The sequence below is a fragment of the Equus asinus genome, chromosome 17 (genome assembly GCF_041296235.1).
Source record: "Equus asinus isolate D_3611 breed Donkey chromosome 17, EquAss-T2T_v2, whole genome shotgun sequence".
Taxonomy (NCBI): domain Eukaryota; kingdom Metazoa; phylum Chordata; class Mammalia; order Perissodactyla; family Equidae; genus Equus; species Equus asinus.
Window position 1 is genome coordinate 17,669,217 of NC_091806.1, and position 27,767 is coordinate 17,696,983.

Genomic DNA, 27,767 nt, shown 5'->3' on the forward strand with positions numbered 1-27,767 from the left:
GAAGGAGTGGGACCTGCTCAGGTCCCTCAATTATAATAAGAATAATTGTTATGATCCTGCTAATGGTATTAGGAGCAGAGGATCACCTCATATATATTGCTGATAGGACTAGAAATGGAAATTTGGTTTCTCACTGTCCCAAGACGTAGCTACATCTGGCTAGAACCAGCAGATTAGGGTTTCTAAAGTTATTGCAAACATCCTGGATACTGGATAAACAAATGTATTGTGTACTGTTCACAGTATGATAACATCTTTTCTTCTAATTTGTCATAAAGCTTTTATCCAGAAATCTGCAGTCCTTTAAAATACCACATTGCTGCAAAATTCTTTATCTGCCTTCTCTATCATTGGCATTTCTCTAGATCCTAGTTTTATCATTTCACACTTGTACTGTTCAATAGTCTCCAAGTTGGTCTTTAAGCCTATAGATTCACTCTCTTATATCTGTCTGCCACACTGCCACTAAAACAACTCTTTTCAAAGGAAGTCAACTTACATTTAGATATTTGTTTGAATATGCATAAAATATCTGTGGAGTATGTATTAGGCATTTTTCACATGGTAGAGAGAAAAGAAGTGGACCATGGAAATATATCACTTATTCTAAAAATAGATACATTAAATAAGCGTAAACGAAATTAAAATAAGTAACTGAAAGTTATAATGGCAAATCGTTCCCTGGATTGTAAATTTGAGTGACTCATAGTCACTTATAGGTGCATATCCAAGTTCCTAAAATTTCTTCCCAGATTTTCTCTACTAGACTTATCCTTGTCCACTTTCTGTACAAATTTGTCTGCATATGTAATTATATCTATCTACCTCTATCTTTGTCTATCATCTATCTATCTATCTGTATACTGTTTTACATATCTGCACATTTGTACAATGTCTCATTCATCTAGATATCCTTAACTTACCACTTATCTCATTCATCAACAAAACACTGCTGAGTCATAAAACTTTCCAAAAACTGTTTCTAATTTCTCTAGACAAAAGTCATTATTCTTTGAAAGTCATAATTTCTGTGAATAATCCTTTAATTATTCGTTGTACTACCAATTGGATGTAGTTATGGGTTTATATATTTACACGGGTTTCTCTCCAGCTACAGTGTGGGTTCCTGGATGTCATGAACAATCTCTCTTTCATTTGTGTATCCTCCTCACATATTTCTATGTCTACTCATGAATAAAGGCATACATATATAAGTATTATTGAAGCAGATCACTTAGCTTTGTTTTCTTTACCTGAAATATTTGGATTAACTCTGATGCTCTTCACATCAGGAGTAAGAATGTGCTCACTGTTCAAGTCTATGTATTAATTGCTGCAGCCAAACCTAGATCTCAATTTTATCTTCTAGTCTTCCGATCCTTCTTCTATACCACACTGACCTTTGGCCTTGTAGTGTAAGGATCAAATGGTCATGCACGGGAAAGCCTTGCTTTAGTTATGAAAATTAAATTTAAAATGTGTGATGCCATATGTACTCAATTGTTCATTTTGTTTTGTTTTCCCTGACAGAATTCTAGAGAAGAGCTCTAGCATTTGAATCCCTACTACATTTCATCTGCTTCTTAAGACATATTTTCACCCACTATAACATCTCTGAGTTTGGATGTATCTTACAATTAATGGTAAGAAAACAGTGTCCTCATCTATCCACTTGGGATAATCCTGCCAAATTTGAAAACAAAATGAGACTTATTCCTGTCGAAGTCTTATCTTTCAAAATAAAGTCTGGGGATGAGACTGAGGAGACAGAGTCTAGTGGATTTGCCTAAAATGACAGATAGTGACATAAGTAAAACCAGCAGTAGAATAACTTGTAGTGTTTTTGTTGTTATTTGTCTGTTTGCTTGTTTGTTTTGCATATGCCTCAGCTAAATCTCATCCCTTGGTGACCTAAGAAAATCAAAACAAACAGACAAATAAATCCTGACATAGACGTTATTAGCTTTAAATGTGTAAAGCATGTTCTGCTGTAGAGCAACAATATCCTGAACAGGCTCTAATTCCTCTATTTTCAAAAATGGTTCTGCTTAGAATCCATATACCAGCAAAGAATTAAACAAGTTGGTAGAGGAGAATTAAATTTCAAAATATGGTTCATTTTAGCCTTTAAATTATTTTCTCAGATCTTAAAATGGTTATTTGTTGAAATGTTAAATTCAATTTTTTAAAATTTCTGAACAATACATTTTTCTGTTTATTGAGTATTCTTTTCAAAAGCCATTTTTCATCTGGTATGAGTAAATAGTCATATAATTGAGTTAATTTACTTCTTGGAGTGTGACTACTAAATAAATCAACTGTTACAGCAAAACATTTGCAAGGAACTCTGTATCTTGTTCCCATTAAATGTGATGTTTAATTTTTGTTGCTTTTTATGGACATCCTCCCGTCACCAAGGATTCTTGTATACAGATAAGGGCACAATGTTGTTCTGTCAATGTATTAATATGGCAGTGGCTAATCGATAAGAGATAGTATATTTTAGTCTTGCATAATACCAGCAGTCTCATAGACAAATTTTGTATTTTGAATGTTAAAAAGCATTATAAAATAATGTATCCTTATTCTTTACTAAAGAAGATGGAGTAAGGACTGTAGGATATTTTCCAGGGTCTGGTAGAAGTATCAATGCTAAGAACACAATTTATTAAAATATTTAATTTTTAATATTTAATAGACATATTACATTCATTACAAATTAGATATGTTACATACAAGAGAGAAGAAAAGGATACTCAATAAATGGTGCTGTGACATTACTATATAGTTTGGGAAAGGGAGTTGGACAATTCCTTTGTAAGCTTTCATTCATTCAGCAAACTTATGCAAAATAAATAAAAATCAATAAATTTAGTACTTATTAAAATTTAAGATAAAAATCATACAACGATGAGATAAAATATAGAATGGAGCAGGATTCATTTTCACTACATTCTTTTTTAATTTGCTAATAATTGAGTATAACTACATAAAAAATGTAAACTAAATATCAAAAAGAATGCCAAATACATAAAATTAAAAGACATTAACAAATTGTGCAGATATTATCCTCTGAGGTTAATGTTTTTAAATGTAAAATGTCTTGTAAATTATTATGAAGAATATTAACACCCAATGGGAGTAGGAGCAAAGTGAACAGAAACCTCACGGAGAAGAGTTTAAAAATCATTGAACATTAAATACATCTATTTTTCGAATTCTTCTTTTTTTCTAGTCTGTCCCTAAATTTTAGTTTGACACAGAAATAAATTATCCTTTGAATAAATCATCATTATAATGTTTCCTGTCTAATATAAACATATTATTATAGAGAAGATGTTTCTTTTTACACTTTTTCTTGCTGTTTTATGTGCTTTGACTAAATCATTTTATTTGACCCAAGACAAAACATAGAAGTAAAGTTTAATGCTGGATCTACATTTCTATGATTCAGTAATTCATATAATGGACTTCAGTTATTTACGACCATTCCTCACCCCCTTCACAAATACTGAAGAGTGTGTGTGAATAAGGATTGAAAGAAGAAATGTGGTTTAGACACATAGAGAAAAGGAGAAAAAGATCATTTCATCAACAGTAAAGACACAACCAAAAACATAAACAGGGGTTAGAAGTGCACTTATCTGTCACAGTAGTCATTTGATCCACAATATTGTAAAATAAGCATGAAGATAAAAATTGAAAGATAAAGTGAAACAATAGGCCGAAGTCAGAAATGTTGCCAGTCATAACAATGGTTATTAAATGATTGCAAGTATATATAAATATACTACATATAGTAAAACATATGAGAGAGACAGAGTGATGCAGAGAGAGACAGAGAGACAGAGACAGAGAGCTAGTTGTATGCCAGGAATTACTCTAAGCTCATTGCACATGACAAGTAATATAATTTTTCTAAGATTTCTGTGAAATAATTATTACTAATGTCATCATTTTTCATCATAGTCTCTGAAATTCCAAAAACACTGGACATTGCAATGACAACAACAAAAAATAATAAAGAAAGCAAGAAATAGCAAACAGGATATGTACACATTCTGTGCATAATCTGACAAGGGTGTGTTCTTCATTGTAAAATAATAGGAATTCAACTTGGAATTGAATCATATTTTCCTTAATGAATACTGAAATAAAATGTGACTCTTGTGATTTCTTCATTAAGCTTATGAAGCTTTTACAGCAAATGATATGTGTATCTTGAGTCCATTAACCATACTCAATTAATTCATTTTGAATAAATAACAGCAAAGAAGTAATCTGTAAATTCCAAGATATGCTGAATCCTACCCTTGTACATGGAAGAGGCACACAGATAAGTGAATCAAAAAGACTCACTCATAACTACCTGCTGCTTGACTGTTACCTCCACTTCAACACTTCAACACTGAAGTCCATCGCTGTACCCTTTCACCAGTCTCCACTTTGGGACACTGAGTCCTGTTAATAAAATATTCTCTAGGAAAATATTTTGGAGCCCACCACTTTTCTGAGAGCTTCTTGCACATCCTTGTTTCTCAAGCTATAGATCAGAGGATTCAGCATAGGGATCACTACAGTGTAGAACACCGTGGCTACTTTGTCAGTATCCATACTGTTGCCAGAACTGGGTCGGCAATAAATGAAAAGGATTGTTCCATGGAAGAGAAGGATGGCTGTGAGGTGGGAGGCACAGGTGGAAAAGGCTTTGCATCTTCCCTCTGCAGAGCGCATCCTCAGGATTGTGATAAGAATAAAGAAATAAGAGGTGAGAATGATCATGATGGTGATGATTTCATTGAAATTGGCCACAATGTATAGCAACAGTTCACTCATAGTGACATCAGAACAAGCAAGAAATAAGAGAGGGGGCAGATCGCAAAAGAAGTGGTTAATCACATTTGACCTATAGGATGGGATCTCAAGAGCTAAACACAAGTGAATCAGTGAACACACAGTCCCCCAGAGGTAGCAGCAGGACACCAGCTCCACACAAAGATTGTTGGACATGGTGACGATGTACAGCAGTGGGTTACAGATGGCCACAAAACGGTCATAGGCCATCACAGACAGCAGGATGACCTCAGTTACCACACATGTGCAAAACAAGTAGAATTGCACAGCACACGCCAGGAAGGAAATGGCTTTGTCTTCATTTAAGATATTAGCTAGCATCTTTGGCAGAATGATTGTGGAGTAACAGAAATCCACAAAGGACAAGTGACTGAGGAAAAAGTACATGGGGGTGTGAAGTCGAGAGCTGACCTGAATCAGTGCAATCATGCCCAAGTTGCCCAAAACTGTGACTCCATAGATGAGAAGAAACAGCAGGAAGAAGAAGACTCTCAATTCAGGGACCTCTGCTAATCCAAGGAGAATGAACTCTGCCACAGTGGTGCAGTTCTCCTTGGCCATGTCCCCACTTTATTGAGATGGGAGAACAATATTAGTAGTTATTCTCCATTGTATGATCCCAAATTCCATTTTGACTGTCTCCTAAAAAAGACATTAGAATAAGTAGGATAGTTAATTTTTTCAGCAAAGAAATAGTAAGTTGCTTTTGTGAAGTTTAGGAAAAGTTCAGGCATTGTAGCATACAAATGCATAGAGCTCACAGTTAAAATCACAGATCACACAAAAGCATTCACATCCATAAAAGCCTATACAATTCCTTAAACTAGTCCTATACAATTAAGAGCTTGAAACTGAGTCATTAATTATCTAATTAGCCATATTATTTTTTGAAACTAAAATCTCTATTTCCCTTTAATCAGTACTGGAAATAATGGGATCCCAGGAAAGAATTTTTGTAATACATAGTACCCTTCTCTTTTTTCCACTGAAATGATGAGAAATATGCTTATTTAAGATATGCTTATTTAAGTGTTAAGCCACCAGTGCTGATTATTTTTTCAATATGTTTTAGATGAAAACAGCAGCTTTTATACTCTATATTAGCATTTTTTCTATAAAATTAGCATAGTGATTTTGTTAATTATACAAGTCAATGTCAACCATTGTTCCTGGAATTGGTACCCTGGTTCAAACCTCCAGTAACTATGACTCCGAAGCCTTATAAAGACCTATTTGACAAATGAATCCCCTGCTTTAAATCTATTTGTAGAACTACTCGAAGATGTGAATATAAAATTATTAACACAAATGCTTGCTGCTGCATTGCAGCATTGTTTATGAAAATAAAACTTAGAAATAAAGTGTCAAACAAGAGGAAAATAACTCACGTTATGGTACTTATACATTATGGAAAAGTATGCAACTATTAAAATGATATTTTGAGGAACTTTTAATGAGCTGAAAAATGGCTATGATAAAATGGCAAGTTAAAAAACAGTAAGCCAGATTGTACAGGCAGAATATTGTATCTGTTTATATAAATTGTGTTGTTTACTTAATCCTCACAACATCCATGACACAGAAGTATTTTGTTCCAATCAATTTTTTTTAAAAAAGCAATGTAGAAACTTGCCCGAGTTCTCACAAAATTTAAGATTTATGGAGTAGAATGGGGAAGGAGGGTGTGATTGTTTTTTTAATAAAGGAAGGATACATTCAAGGCCTTTGACAAATAGAAAATGACAATAGATGATGAGAACACTCTCATTTGTTCTCTCCTTCCTGACCGTTGGTAGACACGTACCTGACTGTGAGGCACTAGTTGGTAATCCCCGGAGGAAAGAGAATCTGTATGAAAACTCACTACAGCCAAGTATTTTCCTGATTCTTCAAATGATTTCAAAGAGTTGAAGGATGTATATATTAAGAAATCCCATTTTGAAAACAAATAATTATTCTGATGATATGGTTTCTCTCTTCAACAGTCAATAAAAGTAAGTTATTTATCTTTTTCTGAGTATAAACTTCTTCCTTTTTTCAAGCCTAAAGATGAAAACTCAGGTTGTTGATTACTTATGAAGCAGTGGTTCTTAACCAGGAGTTGTTTTGATTCCCGTGGGAAATTTGTCATTGCCTAGACACATTTTTGCTTGTCAAGATAAGGAGGGGCCCTGCTGACATCTAGTGGGTAGAGACTAAGGAGGCTGCTAAACACTATGATGTATGTGACAGTCCTTGCCCCAGCCCCCACACACACCAATAGCACATGCAAACACCAAAATATTATCTGGCCCACACATCAATAGGACCAAGGTTGAGAAACCTACTATGAAGAGACATTTCAAAGTGCTTTGCACAAGGCCAAAATAGTTCCTCTCTTTTCTGCTTCCGAGGTGGTTCCATGTCTGTGTTCCCACATGAGCAGTCCTGAGGACAACTTACTACCACTCTCAGCATCAGAGTGACTATCAGGAAAATCTCCATGCTCTCTTTACCACATTCCATAGAAGGAGTTAATGTGAGAAAGGAAAAAGAGGGAAGGAGAGCGAAATCAAGCATTCTTTCCAATTTCTTGACATTCTTTTCCCTCTTACACTAATACTATTACAAGATACTTGATTCTGCAGATTAAACTGTTCTCATTTTCCATTAAGCTTATTTTTCAATATAGAAATGGAAAATATTTTCATAAATGAGTGCTCAAAACATGGCACTTCTTAAAACACTCTCTACTTAAGAGAAAGCTAAATACAGATTTTTAAAAATGTGTCTAATACCACTGCCTTCACTTACAATTTCTCCTTCTCTTACACAAGGCTATAACAAATTATCCCATAAGAAAAAAATAGCAAGCATCCAGATCCCAGAAAATGTCATTCATGTCCATTCCCAAAAACCAGAGTGTAGTCCAACTAACCAAACTGTGGGATAGATATTGCTTCCCCGATTTCTGAAGATGCTATGATGGAAAATGTTTTAGGCTTTATGTTTTTGTGTGGGTATCTCTGGGGCCCATATTTCTTAAGCTTCTCCAAATCATCATTGATCTCTGTGGGACATCAACATGATATCGAGAAAACTACAACTTGAGACTCAAACAATTAATAACTCCTAGGAGAGATAAACAGGGGAAAATACTATCACAACTTGGTACATATTATTATAATTTAACGTGATTACTTCCAGAGTTCATGATGAATTTCAGAGCCTTATATGATACATCCAAGCATTGCTCTGTGAGCCAGGGTTCGCATTGCCTTAGTGAAATATATGGATAGGTCTTATAAACTTTGCCTGTCTTATACTCAAAAACTCCTTCCTGGAGGGCATAAGGGCTGAAGCCACACCAGAGTTCTGACAAATACCAGAAAGGGGTGGGGATAATGAACTCTTTTACTGAAAATAATAATAATTTCTCACATTTCTTGACCACTTCCTATATTCTGGTACTATCCTGAATACAACTATTAACAAATTTCATCTTTATAAAAATAAGTGAGCCTGGTATAGTTGTGTAACTTTATGAGTGAGGTGACTGAGGCATAGTCAGATCCAACTTGCCCAAAGTCACACACAGAATCACTGACAGAATGAGACTAAATGCTGCATTTTATATTGTGCCACACATATGACCCTGTGAGGAAAAGCAAAGCTACTGAAGGGTGCTGAGATATCATACTCCTTATTCAATGACAGACACCATTAAATGGGATTGCCTCGAGGACCTCTCCCAGGTCTGCTCCTTTTCTGACCGTATAATGTCTTCCTAAACCAACAGTGTTCAAACTACTGTCTGGTGTTTGTGCTCTTGGATATACCCAACATTTCAAGAACTCCATCGATGTAATTAGTTACAGGTAATCACTTTTGAAATTCTCAACGACCTATACATATTTTCCTAAAATTGATCCATCTGATCATTTTCTGAGTTTGAAGAGTGTTTCCAGGTCTGTGTTCCACCTAGCACTCTCACAATCCCATTTCTCACATTTTTCAAAACTAAGGATTCCTCTTACTATTTGCATATTACTATGTGAATTGCCCCAATTAGAAAAATGAAAGCAAACTTCCAAAACATAAGGACAATTTGAAATACTGTTTTTCATGAATCCTGTAGTTTTCTTTAATGAAGACACTTCAAACCCATGGCTTGACTTCTTGTCATACTCTGAGATATAGTACATATTTCTTTTCATGGAAAATGATGGCATTAGACATGGATTTTAGCCAATACAGTGATGTTTTGAAATCAGATATATAGTAGATTGATGACACGAATTTTTAACATCTATTCTTTTTGTTCTTAGTGCACCATGAAAGTATTGTCACAAAATGCATCCTCCTGAAGGAGAGAGTCCCATGACAGAAAAACTAAAAGACTATCTATAAAGAGTATCATTGGCAGTGATGTTTTATATCATCTCAGCAACCCACATACAGGAAAATTACTTTGTTTATCTATTTGTCTTAGACTTAAAGACATGGCAGGAGTTTTTAAAAACTGATTTAAATATACAAATTTTATTGAAATTGATTTCATGGTCATTATCCCTAAATTGAATAATATCAATATGAAGCTCTCAGTTTTTGATGAATTGTATTTAAAACACATATAATAATACCATTGAAGTAAAATATTGTATTGTAAGGCTCAATGAAATCAACAGTATGTTAAATTTTCTAAACTTCTCAATTCCGTTGTTTTAATAAAGGTAACTGTAACTGGAAGAATAGCAGATATGCTTAACTGTTATATAAGACTTGGAAAGTCTTTGTGGTAACATTTTCAGAAATTAAGAAAATGCGTGGTTCTTTTTTTTTCTTTTTTTCTTTCTTTTTTATTTTTGAGGAAGGCTAGCCCTGAGCTAACATCTGCTGCCAATCCTTCTCTTTCTGCTGAGGAAGACTGGCCCTGAGCTAACATCCATGCCCATCTTCCTCTACTTTATATGTGGGACGCCTGTCACAGCATGGCTTGGCAAGTGGTACATAGGTTAGCACCCAGGATCCAAACCAGCAAACCCCAGGCCACTGAAGCAGAACATGAGAACTTAACCGTTGAGCCAGCTGGTGGCCGTGAACATGGGTGGTTCTAATGATCGCATAACAAACCACTCCAAAACATATTAGTTAAAACCAATAGCTATTTATTGCACTGGTCAGTATTGCATGAGTCAGTAAGTTAGTTTCTGTTGATCTGATCCTGACATGGCTGATCTTGGCGTGGTTAGCTATGTGTATGATATTAGCTTGGTGGGTTAGATGATTGGAGGCTTCAGACTCAAGTCTGGTGTCTATGTTTCTCATTATCCAATATGCTAGCCTGTGCTTGTTCACAGAACAGCTTTCTAAGGGACTATGAAAATTCCAGATTGTGAAAGATTCACAAGCCCTCTCAGAGGCTTGAAACTAATGCGGTGTCACTTCAGCTAGACAAAGCTAGGCACAAAAACAGCTTACATCCCAGGAATGGAGAAAATGATTCTGCCATTTGATCAGAAGAGTTGAAAGGAGGCTTGGATATGGAAAGGACTAAAGAATTTGAACCAAGTTTTCTATGTCCCTGGGTAACAACTCCTTTTGAAAGATATAATTTCCAAAATTTTGACCCTTAGCAAAATTGGAAGACAATCTAATTTTGTTTAATGCATTATTGAAAAATATTTTCATGAAAGATCATTGTGACAAATTGTCACATAACTTGGATGGAGTTGAAAGAGTTGAGTGATATTCCTATTAAAGCACTATTTCTGGCAGAATTTCTAGTCTCATTTACATTTAATATGACCGAATAGTCTCAGTATTTTCATTTTTACAAAATGGAAATATAAATGATTCTGAACCCTCTTGCTTTCTAAAATTAAGTGATGTCTTTCCAAGGATACATTAATTAATCAAAATAAATAATGCAGACATATACTCATAATATTAATCATATGAAGAAATATGTCCTAAAATATTTTTTAATTTTGATTAATTATATTTATCCAAATTTTCAATGCAATTATATTTTTAATTAGTGGTGCAATTATTATTGAATCATTACAAGGTTAACTCAATACAGAAAGAAAAACTTCTGATTTTCCCAAAAGCATCATGAAATAAAAAGTATGAATCTGATTAATAAAATTGTAATGTTCAGTGGGGAGAGTAGGATTGAATATAAGTTCAAGAGAAGGAAAGGCACAAAGCTTTTTCAGATATTATTTATGTCTTTTAAACAGATTATGCTATGCACTGCAAATTACACATTTTGCTGCTAAATTCATGATGAAATATTTTATATGTAAAATTAAATTCTTGAGAAGTACATGACCAAAAAATGTGAAGGCTACTAACGTAACTCATGTTCTACATAGAAGCTACAGAATCTACCATAAAGAGTCTGAAATGTCACAAATTGAAAATGAAAACAATATGACTGTATGCTGGCATTTAGTGGAAATTGTACATCTGATGTGTCTGGAGTCTTGAATGATTGCATTAATTCCATCAACAATGGGCCAGGTCATTTAAATATCATATGCTGTGATTTCCTCAAAGTAAAAGCAAAATGGGTTGCGTTAGTTCTACCACAAAATGTGGTCATCCTTGTTCCAAGCAGGACAGAAGTAAAATAAAATTCTCTATAAAGAGGCATTAATCATCATGAATTCAATTTAAGATTAATATAAATAATTTTTTAATTTCAAAGAAAATTAGAAATTGTGTAATTGCTAAATATGTATGAAACAAGAAATTTGTGAATACCTAGAGAAACAGAAGTCAATAGAAGAGAAAAGCATTCCTTCATCCGACATCCAATATCCAAAACACTGTTTCTTACATATTTTATCTTTCCGTACAATGGGGTTGTTTCATTGATTTCTTATCATATAATATACATGAATGCAACATTTTGATAATGATCATAAGTTTAAAATAATATGAACATTCCAAATAAGTGTTTTGAATCCATATAAAATTATCCCCCACCTTAGTTGTTCTGCCTTACCAAAACACACTTGGAAATTTATTTCTTCCATTATACTGATGACTAGCTTGGAATTTTATGTAGACACATTGAGTAAAGAGAAGCAAAAGGGTTTACAAGACATTCAAGCAAAAGTGAGTTATTGATGTTAGAGAAATCTAGTATTTTTTATTTACCAGGTGAAATAGGTCTTAACGCTAATGACTGCCTGGTTTTCACTTTATTTTGAATGAAGTTACATAGCTGATTAATTTTCAACACTTGAGGCAACTCCAAACAGGATTTTTTTTTTTTGAGGAAGATTGGCCCTGAGCTAACATCCGTGCCCATCTTCCTCTATGTTATATGTGGGACACCTGCTACAGCATGGCTTGATAAGCAGTGCATAGGTCTGTACCAGGGATCCGAACCGGTGGACCCAGGCTGCTGAAGTGGAGAGCGCTAACTTAACTGCTATGCCTCTAGGCATACCCCACACTTTTTTTTAAGGTGGATGTTCAGTTGAGGATTCAGAGATTACACTGATGTTCAGAAAAAAGAATCATAAAGAACTGATCATGTTTTTGACGGGTTATAGGCAAAATGATAGCATAAAATACAGATTGGGTAGACACTCATCCTGCTTACTTTTTGCCTATAATATTTTTTGAGATCCACTCTACTATTTCTCAGGCTCTGGTGGAGCCTATCACAGCTTATCATCCTGCCATACAGGAGCTCCTTTGAAACCCATTCAGAATACAGATCACATATTACCAACTTTCCATTCATTCCAAGTAACCTGTATACACAAAAATACACACACACACGAATACACATACATGCATGCTATAAAGTATTTGCTCAATAAAAAAATTGCTGCATCATTGACTCAGTACTACATTTTGGTTTCCTTGATCTTACCATGCTTCTGTCTTCTCAACAAAGCTTGTTGAAATGTGTCTCCTAAAATTCTGTCTGTTCTGTTATCCAAGGACAAATTCAAACAATATCTATTTTATGAAGGAATTTCTCTAAAGTCTTTAAATGGATTTGAAACTTTTCTTTCTCTCAAATTCTCTATGATATTTATTATTTTCTACCTTAGACAAAGGTCACTTTCTTCACTGCCCTACTGTCCACACTGGATTTTACATTCGTTGAAGGATGAAAACTAGTTGTATTTTAACTGCTATTGGTACTTTTGTGAGAGATATTCACATATTTATTGAAAGCGTAGTGTATTACATGCATAATAAAGAGGACAAAATTGTTTATTGAGATTATACAAGGTTTTACACATGATATTCATATAGTCTTTTAATCTTCACAGTCAGGTTAAGAGCTATTTTATGTTATCTCAATTTTGTAGATGAAAAATTCAAGATGAGAGAGATGGCTGTCTTATTTTCCAGTAAGAGACAGAGCCAAGTTTACTCTGTTTGAACCAAAATCCATGATCTTTCCATTATACAAGATTAACTCTTCATAATTGTAAAGGTTTCTTTAAAATCAACTTTTATGTGCAGTATTTATTTACATGTCAGGGACAAACTCTACTAAAATAATATTCCTTTTCTCTTTCTTTCTTGTTTTTTTGAGGAAGATTAGCCCTGAGCTAACTACTTCCAGTCCTCCTCTTTTGGCTGAGGAAGACTGGCCCAGAGCTAACATCCGTGCCGATCTTCCTCTGCTTTATATGTGGGATGCCAACACAGCATGGCCTGCCAAGCAGTGCCATATCCGCAGCCGGGATCTGAACCTTCGAACCCCATGCCACCAAGAAGTGGAACATGTGCACTTACCCGCTGCGCCACCAGGCCGACCCTAAAATAATATTCTTAATAAGGAAATAGTTTACTGTCCACTATTTTGCTTACTGTAGCCTTGACATCCTTATTTCTCAGACTGTAGGTCAGAGGATTCAACATGGGGATCACCACGGTGTAAAACACAGATGCCACTTTGTGCGCCTGGAGTTTTTGGAGTTGGGCACACAGTAGAGGAAGAGGATGGTGCAGTAGAAGATAGTAATGGTGGTCAGGTGTGAGGCACAGGTGGAGAAGGCTTTGCAGCGCCCACCGGCTGAATGCATTTTGAGGATGTTGACAATGATAAACACATAAGACATGAGAATGATGAGTAGTGTGCTGACCCCATTCAAGGTGGCAAAAATGAAAAGCAGCAATTGGTTGACACAAGTATCAGAGCAAGAGACGGACAGCAATCAGGAGAATTCACAGAAGAAATGATTAATTGTGTTGAAACCTTGAAATGATAACTTGATTGTGAACATGTGAATATCAAGGAACAAGCTACTCCCCATGCATATGATCTGACCACTAGCACGGCACAGAGTTTCTGGGACATGGCAAATGTGTAGAGCAGAGGGTTACAAATGGCCACAAAGCAATCATAGGCTATCACAGCTAATAAAAAGAATTCAGTTACTGCAAAGGTAGTACAGAAAAACAATTGTACTACACATCCTATAAATGAAATTGTTCTGTCTTCTACAACTAGGTTCACCAGGGTCTTGGGAGTAATGATGGAGGAATAGCAGAAATCCACAAATGAAAGGTGGCTGAGGAAAAAGCACATAGGGGTGTGTAGTTTGGGGTTAATTTTGATTATTACAATCATCCCAATATTCCCTACAACAGTGACACTGTAGATGGCCAGAAAAATCAAGAAGAGAGGGATTTGCAGTTCTGGGAAATCTGAGAAGCCCAAGAGAGTGAACGTGGCCCAAGTTTTATTTCTCTCTGACAGCAACATGGTTTCTGTTTGTTAGAGTCTGAATCAGTCCTGAAAACAAAAAGATTAAGGAGAGTGAGGATATAAGAAGCTTGGTTAACTAACCTTACCAAGATTGGAAAACAAAGCAAAATATCTTTCAGGATTTCTCTGTGTAATTTTTATTTACGACATGCTCAATGTCTAAACTTTTCAAACATGATAACCATTTAAAATTTTAAATTTTTCTTTAGGTAAAAACAATACAATTATTGAATTACTTTTTTAAGTTCTCAATTGTAATTTTTTAATATTTAAAAATAATACGAAATCGAGAGATTTATAGTTATGTTGTCAAATATTTTCATGACTTTTTCAGCTCTCCTTGAACATTGTAAGTTCATAAAAGATAAGCCTAGCATAATGCAATGACTGATTAAGTCAGTCCTATAGTCAGTAACAAAAATGAGAAATTTCTGAAAATATTAATTTTTGCATTGTACACTCACACTGTGACATTAAGAATGAACACCCCTAATACTTTACATCTGTGCCTTTATTGTTAATTCCATATAGCACTTTAATCTTTGCTTTTGGATCTGACTCAGTAAATCTGTTATCAAAATTAACCTTAATTAATTATTTTCAGAGTATGCCCTTCAGTTCAGGGAGTCAATCCTTCCTGAATACTTATGCAATAATAAAAATGGAGCTGATGATAAAGATAATGTAGTCTACTTCTTTATTGTGGAGGTGACAAAACACAAAGCTGGAGAGTCTTGGCTTTCCCAATGAAATGCAAATAAGGACCAATCTACATACTATGACTAGATCCCAGATCCCCAGACTCCCAGCCCTGTATCCATTTTATTACACCAGACTCTGATCCATATTCTAGTCTAGATGCTAACATATTTCCTTTATTAAATCATCATACTTTTAATTGACAAACTAGAGACTCTAAACCTATGGGAAATAGTCCAAAGACAGCATACATGCCACAGAGTTATACTAGAAAGCAACATCAAGATGAAATAGGAATGACATTTAGGGAAATTTTCTCTCTCAGGAATAAGGAACTATAGTAAAGACTCTGACTTAGAAACTGCCCCTTCCTAAGTCTCTGTCTTACTCTCTTTCTGTTCTCCCTTCAAGACATATAGGATATTCATTCTGTCCTATATTATGTATGAAGGGGAGAGATTATAAATTGAGGTAGTATTGCACTCTGAAGACATTTCATGAGGAAATAGTGATACAAGAGAATTATATTTCTCTAAACTGTTGCCAATACTTCTAAGATCTTACCATTCTGGAAAACTCTTTCTTTATCATTTGTGGTAAGATTATCTCTGGTCTCAGGACCCAAGAAATAGATTTCAGATGGCTCATCAATAAAATGTCAGATCATATGCAAAACTGAGACCCTCAATGGTCCTGTTTCTATACCCATAAATTTGAATATTAAAGACAACCTCAAAAGACAATCCATTGCAAAGCCAGACATTCTAATTATCAAGCTTTTTTTCTTAATACAATATTTAATTTAGCTAGGGCATTTAAGAATTCATTTTCGGCCAGCCAGCCATGTAGCCAAGTGGTTAAGTTCACGTGCTCTGCTTTGGTGGCCCAAGGTTTCACCTGTTCTGATCTTGGGTGCTGACATGACACCACTCATCAGGTCATGCTGAGGCAGCATCCCACAGAGTACAACCAGAAGGACCTACAACTACAATATACAAGTATGTACTGGGGGCTTTGGGGAGGGAAAAAAAAAAAAGATTGGCAACAGATGTTAGCACTGGTGCCAATCTTTTTTGAAAAAAAAGGAATTCACTTTAAACTAATATTAAATACTTAATATAATGCCTCTTGTGTCCCAAATGCTATATAGAAAATATAACAGTTAAAATCTTCTTTCTTATAATTCTTTCCCCATTTTGTTGTAATGTTTGCTCTCACAGGACAACTGTTTCCTGCTTTATAATCTTAATTAAAGCTGGTCCCTTTTAATTTTCACTAGACAGTCTATTCAATCTCTACTTGTTTCATTTTATTTAAACATTTTTGTATTCTAACTTGACTCCCCTTCAAAAATTTTACAGAATCAAGACAATGCACAGTCCCTCAAATTCTCAGAGCTCTTCTCTCCCCATCCACACCAGTAGCTGTTGTTCATGGGCTGTTAGTGAGGAGCTCAGCTGAGCCAGGCCTTCTAACGCAAAGCTCTGTAAAGTAAATGGTCAACCTCTTCCTTGCATGTTCAGATATGTAACTTTTGACTAAATATTTTCAAGAACTGTCTAGATATAAAAGGCAAGTTCCATCCCTCATGTTGTTTTCTACATACCACACATTGAAATTAACATCAATCTTTCCGCAGAATCTTAAAACAAATCTGCTGATGGCAAAGGAAGGACCACTGCAGGTTGAGAGTGATGTATGCATTCTTATAGCTATAGTCACTACCTTTGGGACAGGAACCCTAGAGACCACCTATTGCCCCATTGTCTTGAGGTCATTAAGTAAACAGTTAAAATCAATGACTTTTCTCTGATGTAATTCTTGTGTACTAGAAAACCTGGAGCAACATGAGGGGCATTTTATTTATATGAAATGAAGTTTCATTTAGTCTCTTCCTCCAGCCCCCAATCACTTCCACACCTTCCTACAATTATCAAAACTATGTAATTATAGAAGTCATCATTATCTGGTATTAACTGATTGACTACTATATGCTGGGCACAACCCTCTTCCTCTATACCATCCATTCTTACCATATCGGACAAGTGTGAAGATTCATCTTTTAGGTCATCGTGATCCATAGAGAGCTAAATCAATGATATTTACAAAGTTAAATATTAATTTGGGAAAACCGTCTGTCCTGTTACTTTAAAATCTCTGTCCTATTTTATTACTCTTTCTCCCCTCTACTTTCTCCAGCTAATCTGGCCGCCTGGCTTTTGTTCCTCACTTTTTGTTTCTCAAAAAATATCACACACTCCTTCCTTATGGTCCTTTCTACCACTTTTTTTGTCTACCGTGGAATGCTTTCCCTTAAGTTTTTGTTCAAATGCACCTTTTCAGTGAAAACTTCCATGAACATACTATTATACTCCAGGGGTTACTGCATTACCCAATTTAGTGTTTCAAGTATGTAACATGGTTCAAATATATGTTTAATCATTATTTATTACATTCTTTCATATTGTTTGTTTCCCCCTCCTAGAATAAAATGTCCAGGAAAGCAGAGAATATATTCACTGATATAGTCTAAGTGTCTAGAACAGTGACTAGCATAAAGTAAGTATACCATGAATCTTTATGGAATGATAAACATGACCTTTCAAGGAACTGGGAATAGAGCCAAACCTACCTGAACCATGAAGGGTTTAAGTTTGAGAAAAGAGATACTTCACAAAGAACAATAAGGATGCTTTAGATGTGATTATTGAAACTGGGCAGTCAAAATAAAAGAAAAACATGCCAAAACAAATGTGCACTCTGCTGAATTTTCTCTCTAGTCAGAAACCAGGGAAAGAAGTTTGAGTACATAATAGGGATACATAATTGCTAATTTTTCTTTCCTTCATTCATTGATTCAATAAATATTTATTACAGGTTTACCCTGAGCTGGGTACTCTCTTAGGTATTGGGGAAAAAGACAAAGAACTCCCCTTTGTCAACAAATTTATACGTAATTGGGGGTACAAAAAAACAAAAAAATACATAATAATTTCCTGTAATTATAAATGGAAGAAATATAAAATTGAAGGTGTCACTTTAAACAGGGAGCTCAGCAAAGACCATAATGAGGTGTTATTTGAGTATCGACCATTATGAAGTGAGAGAGTAAATTATGCAAATACCTGGGGGAAGAGTGTTGAGTTTTTGCCAAAGAGCAGCAAATACTACTGATTTTCAAATCGACAATCAGGTTTGTTTTTTTTTAATGCATCTCAATAATTTGCAGTTTGTGGTGATATTTCATGCCTTCTAAATCCCTTTTGTAAAAATACAATGGGTTTTTCAGAATGACATTATTTATGGCAGAAAGAAAAACAAGGACATCTATCTGGGACATTTATGGATGTCCTTTAAAGCTGTATTTATGCCACAGTGTTGTTATTTATTAGAACGATAACAAAATATGAGATGACATTAGTTGAGCACTTTTGCAGTACATTTTCATTAATAAACTACCATGAAATAAATTCAGGTCTGCAATATAAACTGAGATTGTAAATGTAAAAGAGGTTTATCAATGTAATTTTCAAACTTTAAGTCTTTTGAAGGCATTCATGAAAACAAAAAGTACTTCAGCCAATGCTGCAGGTCTCAAAACAAAGAACTACAAGAACTGCTTTCTACATCGATATTTTTCCTGTCCCAAATGTATTTTTGGCCAAAAGTGCTGTGTGAAGCCCAGAAAACAGGACTATGTGTGGTGTTCTTTGTCCTGAAGGGTTGAGACATTTTAGGGACAGCGAGTCCATGACTTCCAGTCTTATAAATTTGAGTCAGTTAAAATATAATTATATGTTTAGGGTATTATATTTCTCTATCAATCCATTTGCTAACAGAACTAAGTCATTAAAAGGAATTTATAAAAAATGTAAACTGATAAAAAACATTCAAATAAACACTCATGTCAAAATTACACCTAATAAAAATAATAATGTATTCTTAAATAATTTAATACCAAACTCATGTTTAAATTTCCCCAATTGCTTCAAAGATATATTTTTACAGTTAGTTTGATTCAAAAATCAAAAAAATATCCTTGCTATAACTAAGCTTTCTCTATTATGTAACATTATGTTCTATTATGTACCGTTCCTCGTGTGTTTGCACGCGTGTATGAGTTTGTACACATATGTGTGTTCGGGTAACTTTTTGGAAAACATGGACCGTTTGTAGAATGCTGCAAGTTCTGTATTTAGCTTATTGCTTTGTCATTTGTCTTGTTCCTGCACCAATGTTTGTAAATTGATACTCACATCAAGATTTATTACTTCAGTTTCACTCTGCTTCTTTTAGGCAAGAATTCTTCATAGGTGGTTCTGACTACTTCTGGTTGCACCAAATTGTAAGGTACATGTTAATTAGTTCTCCAAATTTTAGTGCCACTTAGTCTGATCTGTGGATTCAGGTAGCGTCAGCTTGATTACTTCCTTTTAACAGTTCTTATCAACTTTTCACTTAATGATTTTACTATCTATTGAAAGCATTTCCTTGAACCATTTTTTATTGGGAGCTCTAAAGTTGTGATTTATCAACTCAATCCTTTTATCTGCTCTTATTTCTTCTGAATTTCCCCTCATAAACTATTAGGTAATCCTGATATAAAGTTCATAAAGGAAAGCCAGTATAAATATTTATCTTCTTTATTTACCAGTTTTCAAAGTAATGATTTGATCCCCCAGCAAAGTTCATTTAATAGTAACCAGTGACATTATTTTTTGTGTTGTTGGCATCTGGATTTAAATGTTTACATTTAAACATATTTCATGCCTTTAAATGAATTGCAATCAACATTCATTTTTATGTTAATTGTAAGCCAGTGGGAACCATTTCAAACTGCCTTCTATATCTCTTTGAAATGATTCAACTAGCTGTTAAAAACATTCTTGCTTTCTGGAAAATTAAGTTGCTTAAGGGTCATAACATTTTCTACCTCAGCCTTCAAATCATTTGTTTTTCCAAAAAGTTCTGGTTCTGTTTAGAGATCAAAGATTTCCCTTGAGAGAAAATTTTGGGAATAGGGATGTTCATTGCTACCAGGTTCTCACTATGAGTGACACTATTTTTAAGAGAAAAAGTGTTTCAAACTAAATTTCTATTTCAAATTAAGATGAAAAGTTTTTTGCATATCTTCTCTTCCTTTAGAGCTGTAACTCTTTTATGTTTGCAACTTTAGTTTCAATGATATTTCAATAGTTACTTATTTAATTTATAGTAAATAAACATTACACAATGAGGACATACTCTCAAAACGCTGTGTTTAAAGTCTTTTATAGAAACACTGTGTGACCATGTGTCCAACATTATAGATTCATTTGTTGTTGTTTTAAATTTTAGAGATTTTTTGTTTACTTTTTGAGATAAATATGTCTTTTAAAGTATGTAAAATATTACATTCCCCCAAATTAAAGCTAAATTATAACTTATATTCCTAAAAGTTTTCTTTCATCTCTTCCTATCTTTATTAGTTTTTGTTTTATCTTTCCCTCTTCTCTCACACAATTTATCACACTACAAAAAATTTCTGTCTTGTCTTTATTCACATAAGAAAATCTCCTGTAGGGCACTCCATTGCAATATATAGAAAGATTCCTTTTTCCATTTTCATAGCTGTATACTTCTTTATTCTGACCCATAGTTTAATCAACAACCCTCATATTGGATTTTATCCAGTCTATGGGTATTATAAATAATGCTTGGGAATATGTGATTTATACATAGTTTTGTTACTCTATCTTTGGAATAGATTCTTAGAACTGTGAATGCGTTGAAAGAAGATAAATGCATTGAATCTAGATTGCTTCAGGTAGCATGGACATTTTAGCTATCTTTATTCTTCTAATCCATATGCATGGAATGTCTTTCCATTTCTTTGTGTCATCATTAATTTCTTTCAGCAAAGTCTTGTAGTTTTCATTGTATAGGTCTCTCACTTCCTTGGTTAAATTTATTCCAGGATATTTTATTATTTTTGTTGTGATTGTAAATGGGATTGTGTTCTTGACTTTTTCTGTTAGCTCACTATTAGAATATAGAAATACAGCTGATTTTTGTAAGTTGATTTTGTACCCTGAAACTTTGCTGTAATTGTTGATTACATCGAATAGCTTTCTGATAGATATTTTAGGGTTTTCTATATATAAAATTATGTCATCTGCAAACAGCAAGAGTTTCAATTCTTCATTGCCTAATTGGATTCCTTTTATTTCTTTTTCTTTCCTAATTCCTCTGGCCAAAACCTCCAGTACTATGTTGAATAAGAGTGGTAAGAGTGGGCACCCTTGTCTTGTTCCTTTGCTCAGAGGGACGACTTTCAGTTTTCCCCCATTGAGTATGATTTGGCTGTGGGTTTCTCTTACATGGTCTCTATTATGTTGACATACTTTCCTTCTATAAACAATTTATTGAGAATTTTTATCAGAAATGGATGTTGGATCTTGTCAAATGCTTTCTCTGCATCTATTGAGATGATCATGTGGTTTTTGTTCTTCATTTTGTTAATATGGTGTATCACATTGATTCATTAGCAGATGTTCCTGCAAATCAGAACCATCCCTGTGTCCCTGGTATAAATAGAACTTGATCACGGTGTATGATCTGTTTTAATATATTGCTGTCTTCCGTTTGCCAGTGTTTTGTTGAGGATTTTTGCATCTATGTTCATCAGTGATATTGGCCTGTAATTTTCCTTCTTTGTGTTGTCCTTGTCTGTCTTTGATATCAGGGTAATGTTGGCCTCATAGAATGTCTTAGGAAGTGTTCCATTTTTTTCAATTTTCTGTAATAGTTTGAGAAAGATAAGTAGGAAATCTCCTTTGAATGTTTGATAGAATTATCCAGAGAAGACATCTGGGTCTTGGAGTTTTATTTGGGAGGTATTTGATTACTGTTTCGATCTCTTTAGTTGTGACGGATCTATTCAGATTCTCTATTTCTTCTTGATTCCCTTTGGGGTGCTGATAAGAATCTAAAAATTTATCCATTTCTTCTACGTTGTCCAATTTGTTGGCATATAATTTTTCATAGTATTCTCTTATAATATTTTATATTTCTGTGGTACTCATTGTAATTTTGTTTATGATCTTGAAGATCGAGCTCTTTGTTTCTGTGTTTTGCTCTGACCCCTACATTGGCCAGAAGATTATTTTAGTGACTGCTGCATTCAATGAAATAAATAGCCTAGTGATTATTCTTACTTCCAACTGCAATTCTGAGTGAACAAACCCCCAGCTTCCTTAAACTCCCGCAGCTCTACTGTAGTCCCATAAGGGGAAGTGAGTCCCAGTGGGACCATGGGAGCAGGTGGTAACAACCCTGAGCCCTAGCTTGATCACTCCTTTGTCCAGTGGGAAGATCCACAGTCCCACCACAGCTCCAGGGAGAGACTCAGCTCAGTGTTAGTGGAGAAGCCCTGCCCACCAAGCACAAAGGCTGGTGTGCCCTAGGAACAGATGTGGCATATCTGCAGCACATAGGAAAGTGCCCTCAGCTGCCACAAATGTCCACAGTACTACAGCATCCCCAAAGGGGCAGTACAACTGGCAAGACTGTGGGAGCAGGTGGAGACAATGCCGAGCCCCTGTGTGGTTATTCTCTTGACCAGTGGGAGAGTCCAGGATCCCACCATGGTCACAGGGAGTGGCACAGGCACAGACTCAGTGGGGAAGCCCCACCTATCAAGCACAACAGCTGTTTTAAAAGATACTACACTTTTGGGGCTGGCCCCGTGCAGGCGGCCCAGTGTTTCGTTGGTTTGAATCCTGGGCACGGACATCGCACTGCTCATTAAACCACATTGAGGCAGCGCCCCACATGCCACAACTAGAAGGACCCACAACAAAGAATATACAACTATGTACTGGGGTGCTTTGGGGAGAAAAAGGAAAAAATAAAATCTTAAAAAAAGATACTACACTTTTTACATGATCACTATGCACAAAGTTTTCATTGTTTTATCATTCTTTTTTTTTACTTTAAACTGTTGTCAAGCACATTAGGAATACTCTTCATAAGTTCTGATAATTGAATAACATCCAAGATTTTTTCTTATTGGCAAAATCACAATAGGATTTTGAACTTCCAGCTGAACTATAATGTTAAGATAGGATTGCAGGGACAAGAAAGCAAAACAAAATAATTTTTAAGCAGAAGATAGTCTGAGCCAATGTAGTAATAGGGATGCTCATGTTCCTATCAACTAGAAGTAGAGTTTATGCAGGTAGCAGTAAAAGATAAGGTTGGAGGATCAGAAGAGCCAAATTGTGAAGAGAATGCAGTTGGGGTCAGCGTGGTTGAACTCTTTAATAGGATCCCATGCCAACAGAACAAGTAAGGAATGATGAAGAAGTTGTGGTTGTCAAAAGGTACAGATATTGTGAATGAAATTGATCCCATTCTAATATTATGATATATTGACTCCATAAATAGATTATGTAGACAGAAAGAGGCAACTCCCATTTTCATTTTAATTTGGAAGGAAGCATTGTGTCCTGGATAGCATCTCATTGTGTGAGCCAGTGGTTCCCAATAACTATTAATAACTGTGTAGGTACCCTGCAGTGTCAAGTAAATAGCAGTGAGAAATATATATTGCAATAAAGCATCTAATAAACCAATTAATGTCCTCGAGATTTCTGGAACACAGAAGAAAAGTAAAAGGAGACTCTGACCAATGTCTTCAAATATTTCAAGGCTAAAATGTGAAAGACTGGCTGGTCTTGTTTACCGTGTATTCAAGAAAGAGAATTAATTCCATTAAATTAAAAACCACAGGAAAACCAATTTCAGAATTAAGAAAAAGAACTTTCTCTCCAGAGTGTCCAAAAATAGAATAGTATGAATGATTCTTAGCATCCCTTTGTTGCTCAATTTTATTAATAGGATATAAGAAGAGGTTATAAAGATAAAAACTTTAATGTAAGTAAAAGGAACGGGGAGGTTCTTGAGGAAGAATGTAGACAAACAATAAAACTCCTTAGGCTGACCTCATAGCGCAGCGGTTAAGTGCGCATGTTCTGCTTTGGAGGCCAGGGGTTCGCCGGTTCGGATCCCAGGTGTGGATATGGCACTGCTTGGCAAGCCATGCTGTGGTAGGGATCCCACACATAAAACAGAGGAAGATGGGCAAGGATGTTAGCTCAGGGCCAGTCTTCCTTAGCAAAAAGAGGAGGATTGGCAGCAGTTAGCTCAGGGCTAGTCTTCCTCAATAAAACAACAAAACTCTACGATGTTTCTCTGCATTTCCCATATTCTGTGACTAATCCTCATATTCACAGGAGCTCTAGCTAAGATCACTTCATTTTGGGCGTTCCCAAATACTCTATTGTTTTTAAATTATTTTTATGTTTCTCAGATCTCAGAAATTAGAAGTATCTCATGGATTGGTTTAACCACCCTTTCAAAAAAAGTGACTCTTACACTAATTAAGTAGCATGCTCTAACCTTCCTAACCAAAAGGGATTTGGTTCAATGTAAGACTTATTAATTCTTTCCTTCAAATGAGGATACCATTCATGCAAGCATATATAAGTATGTAAGTATAGCATACAATAAGAAGAAATTCAATTCAAAATAGCCTCCCAAATCCAGTATGATATATACATATATAGCTAGAGATAGAGATATATAGATATTAGTATAGATGTAGATAGGTAGATAGAGATATAGATAGCTTTGATAATGGAAAGTATAAACTGTATGCCCATGACTAGCGCTCTGTGTGTAGTATAACTCTCAATTAATGTGATTACAGGCAATTTTCTTCATCTTTCTCTGATCTAAGTTGAGTCTACAATCTGGCACATATTTCAGAAAAGATTAAAGAGTTAAGGTACACTTGATATTGAATCTCTTAAATCTCAGTTTAGTCTTATTTGTTATTAGAAAAGAGGTAATTTTTTTTCTTAAGGTTATTCTAATTTGACATAAAGAGAAAGAAATATTGGTTTCACTTACTTCCAACATTGCCAGTTCAGCTTTCATCTATTTGTAATCTCATTATCAACCAAATTATATAGGAATTGGCAGAATTCTTTCATAAGGTCCAGTACTACAAAAATCCCTCTGCAAATAGTAGCAAAGTATGAATTTCTTTCCTTTACAAGTGGTACAAATACAATAACGACTAGATGGCAAAGTGATACCATAATTTAAATCAAGACACTAAAATCACAGTGTATTAATTTCTCTAAAGAGTAACAGAGAAAAGGAATAGAAAACAAGATGTTCACAGTATGAATATACCTTGAAGATCGTTTATTCCATCCTCTTTCTTTCAGGGATAAGGGACTATATGTGCAAAGATGATAAATTACGTAACAATTCAAGCATCAACTCACCTTTTATTTTTATCCTGTTTTTCTGTTTATTAATTTTAAACTAGGAGTAATGTGTTGTCTCTTGGTTGCTTACACATCACACAGTTTGAGTAATAAAGAGCATTAACAGTTCATTTCAATTCATTTATAATAAGTAAATACACAAATAAAAGGGATCAACAATATATACAGATATTAGTATAAAGACAAAAATACAAACCTTCCTTAAAAGATGAGCAAAAAACCCAAAATGGTGAAAAGTCATTTCTCTAGATATATACACACCTATGAGTATTACATATCCGTATAAATATACATCCATGTGTATGATGTAAAATATCTTATACATGACAAAATATTACAGAACTGAAACAGAACATACTGATTAATAAATTTAAGGACATGCTTAAATTCAACACTGTGCTATATACATGAGAAATTCATAAACAAGGAGATTCAGTAAAGTTAAAATTGAAGAATAAGTTAGTGATCCCTAAATTAATTTCATTGTCACAGAAAATATTCTGAATGATTTCAGTCCTTCAATCTTTGTTGTGGTTTGCTTTATGATCCAGCAAATAGTCAATTGTAGTAAATTTTCTATGTGCACTGAAAAACATATGTATGCTGTTTTTGTTGGTAGTCATATTCTTTGAAAGTTAACTAGTCAAATATTTCAATTATGTAATTCACAACTTCTATATTCTTAGATATTGTATTGCTTGTTTATTCATCAATGGGAGAAGTACGTTAAATTCTGCCATGGCAATGAAGGACTTATCTATTTCTTCTTATAGCTCTGGATCTTTTCTTTACCTGTTTTGAAGATCTATTATCAAGTGTATGGATATTTGAATTGTAATTTCTTCTTAGTTGGTAGAGCTCTATAACATTTAGAAATAATCCTCTTTATATTTAGCAATTTTATTTTACTTAAAATATAGTATGTCTTATATTATTATAGCTGCATGAGTTTCTCTAGAGAGACTTAGCTCTGTGTCTCGTTTCATAATGTTTAAAGTAGATAAACACATGCATAAGATACTACTCAGAAATTTACCCAGGTCTATACCCCATGGAAATATTTATGTTCATCAAACAATATAGCAAGATTCTTCGTACTGCCACTATCTGTAATACCTGCAAAGTAAAAAACAAAAACAAAAAAACTTAAAAAGCCATCAACATTTTTACTTTTATAATTTGGGATATATTCAAAGAAATTTGCAAACAAGATGAATAGATGTTATAAATATAATGCTGAGCATAAGAAACTAGATACAAAAATATTCTGTATAGTTTTATAGTTAAAAACATAAAATATTGATGTTATAATTTATATAGTAATTTTATTTGAATTAGAGAAGGTTGGTAAATGAAAATGATCAAGCGTGCCTTGAGTTTTGTTAAAGTCCTTCTTCTTGGTCTCTATGCTAGTTACAGAGCGGTGCTGATTTTGTAAAAACACATGCTGGCTTTCATGCACTTTTTTGTATGCATGTTAAAACTAAAAAAATAATTACAATTTGATAAAGGTATTAGAAAAAAGGAAATAAAATGATGTCAAAATCATGACATGTGACAAAGGAAAATGCAGACCATAAAGTTTTAAATGTAGTAAAAGAAACAAACACTATATTACAAAAGCTAGAATCCGCAATGAAGATATAGCAGTTATTAATATTTATATATCTAATGACAAAGCAATGATTTCCATAAACCAAAAACTATAAGAGATGAGAGGAGAAGTAACAGAGACTCTCAATTCAAGACAAAAGGAAAATAACAAACAGTGGCCTACTGGTTCAGTTTGCATGCTCCAATTCCTTGGCCCACTGCTCACCTGTTTGAAATGTGGGTGTAGACCTACACACCACTCGTCCAAGCCATGCCAGTGGTGGCATCCCACACAGAAGAACTAGAAGGACCTACAACTATAATATACCACTGTGTACTGGGGCTTTGAGGAGAAAATAAATAGAGGAAGACTGGCAACAGATATTAGCTTAGGACCAATCTTCTTCACACGCACAAAAAAAGAGAGAAATAAAGAAAAGAAAAAGAAATGACATTTAGTAACTAAGGTTATAATCCCAAATAACACAATCGCATATATATCATGGAACTCCAGTAATAAGACATACAATTTTTTTCAACTGCACATG

At 34.5% G+C, this 27,767-nt stretch overlaps 2 protein-coding genes and 1 pseudogene across 4 annotated transcripts in view; all 3 read right to left on the reverse strand.

The window, feature by feature from the left end:
* Window positions 1-3,072: 3,072 nt before the first annotated feature.
* On the reverse strand, window positions 3,073-27,439 carry LOC139040758 (olfactory receptor 5L1-like). 3 transcript variants are annotated; one of them, XM_070487732.1, is made up of 2 exons: window positions 25,241-27,439; window positions 3,073-5,496 (listed from the first exon to the last, which is right to left on the reverse strand). In XM_070487732.1, the coding sequence occupies exon 2, from the start codon at window positions 5,413-5,415 to the stop codon at window positions 4,480-4,482; it is 936 nt and encodes a 311-aa protein (XP_070343833.1). In that variant the 5' UTR covers window positions 5,416-5,496; window positions 25,241-27,439; the 3' UTR covers window positions 3,073-4,479. The 3 variants fall into 3 exon arrangements, with proteins under 3 accessions (XP_070343833.1, XP_070343834.1, XP_070343832.1); XM_070487733.1 differs by lacking the exon at window positions 25,241-27,439 and adding an exon at window positions 7,182-7,309; XM_070487731.1 differs by lacking the exon at window positions 25,241-27,439 and adding an exon at window positions 6,659-6,789.
* LOC123284635 (ubiquitin carboxyl-terminal hydrolase 25-like) overlaps window positions 13,637-27,767 on the reverse strand; it is a 95,986-nt gene continuing 81,855 nt past the window's right edge. The window contains exons 9-10 of the mRNA XM_070487734.1: window positions 17,320-17,373; window positions 13,637-14,614 (exon numbers count right to left, since the gene is read on the reverse strand). Coding sequence (XP_070343835.1) covers window positions 14,609-14,614; window positions 17,320-17,373 — 60 coding nt within the window. The 3' untranslated portion in view covers window positions 13,637-14,608. The remainder of the gene's footprint in view (window positions 14,615-17,319; window positions 17,374-27,767) is intronic.
* LOC139040757 (olfactory receptor 5D18-like) lies at window positions 13,648-14,584 on the reverse strand (annotated as a pseudogene).

Bases quoted from the DNA above. Each gene is read 5' to 3' on its own strand.
- LOC139040758 (XM_070487732.1), bottom strand. From the start codon at position 5,415: ATGGCCAAGGAGAACTGCACCACTGTGGCAGAGTTCATTCTCCTTGGA.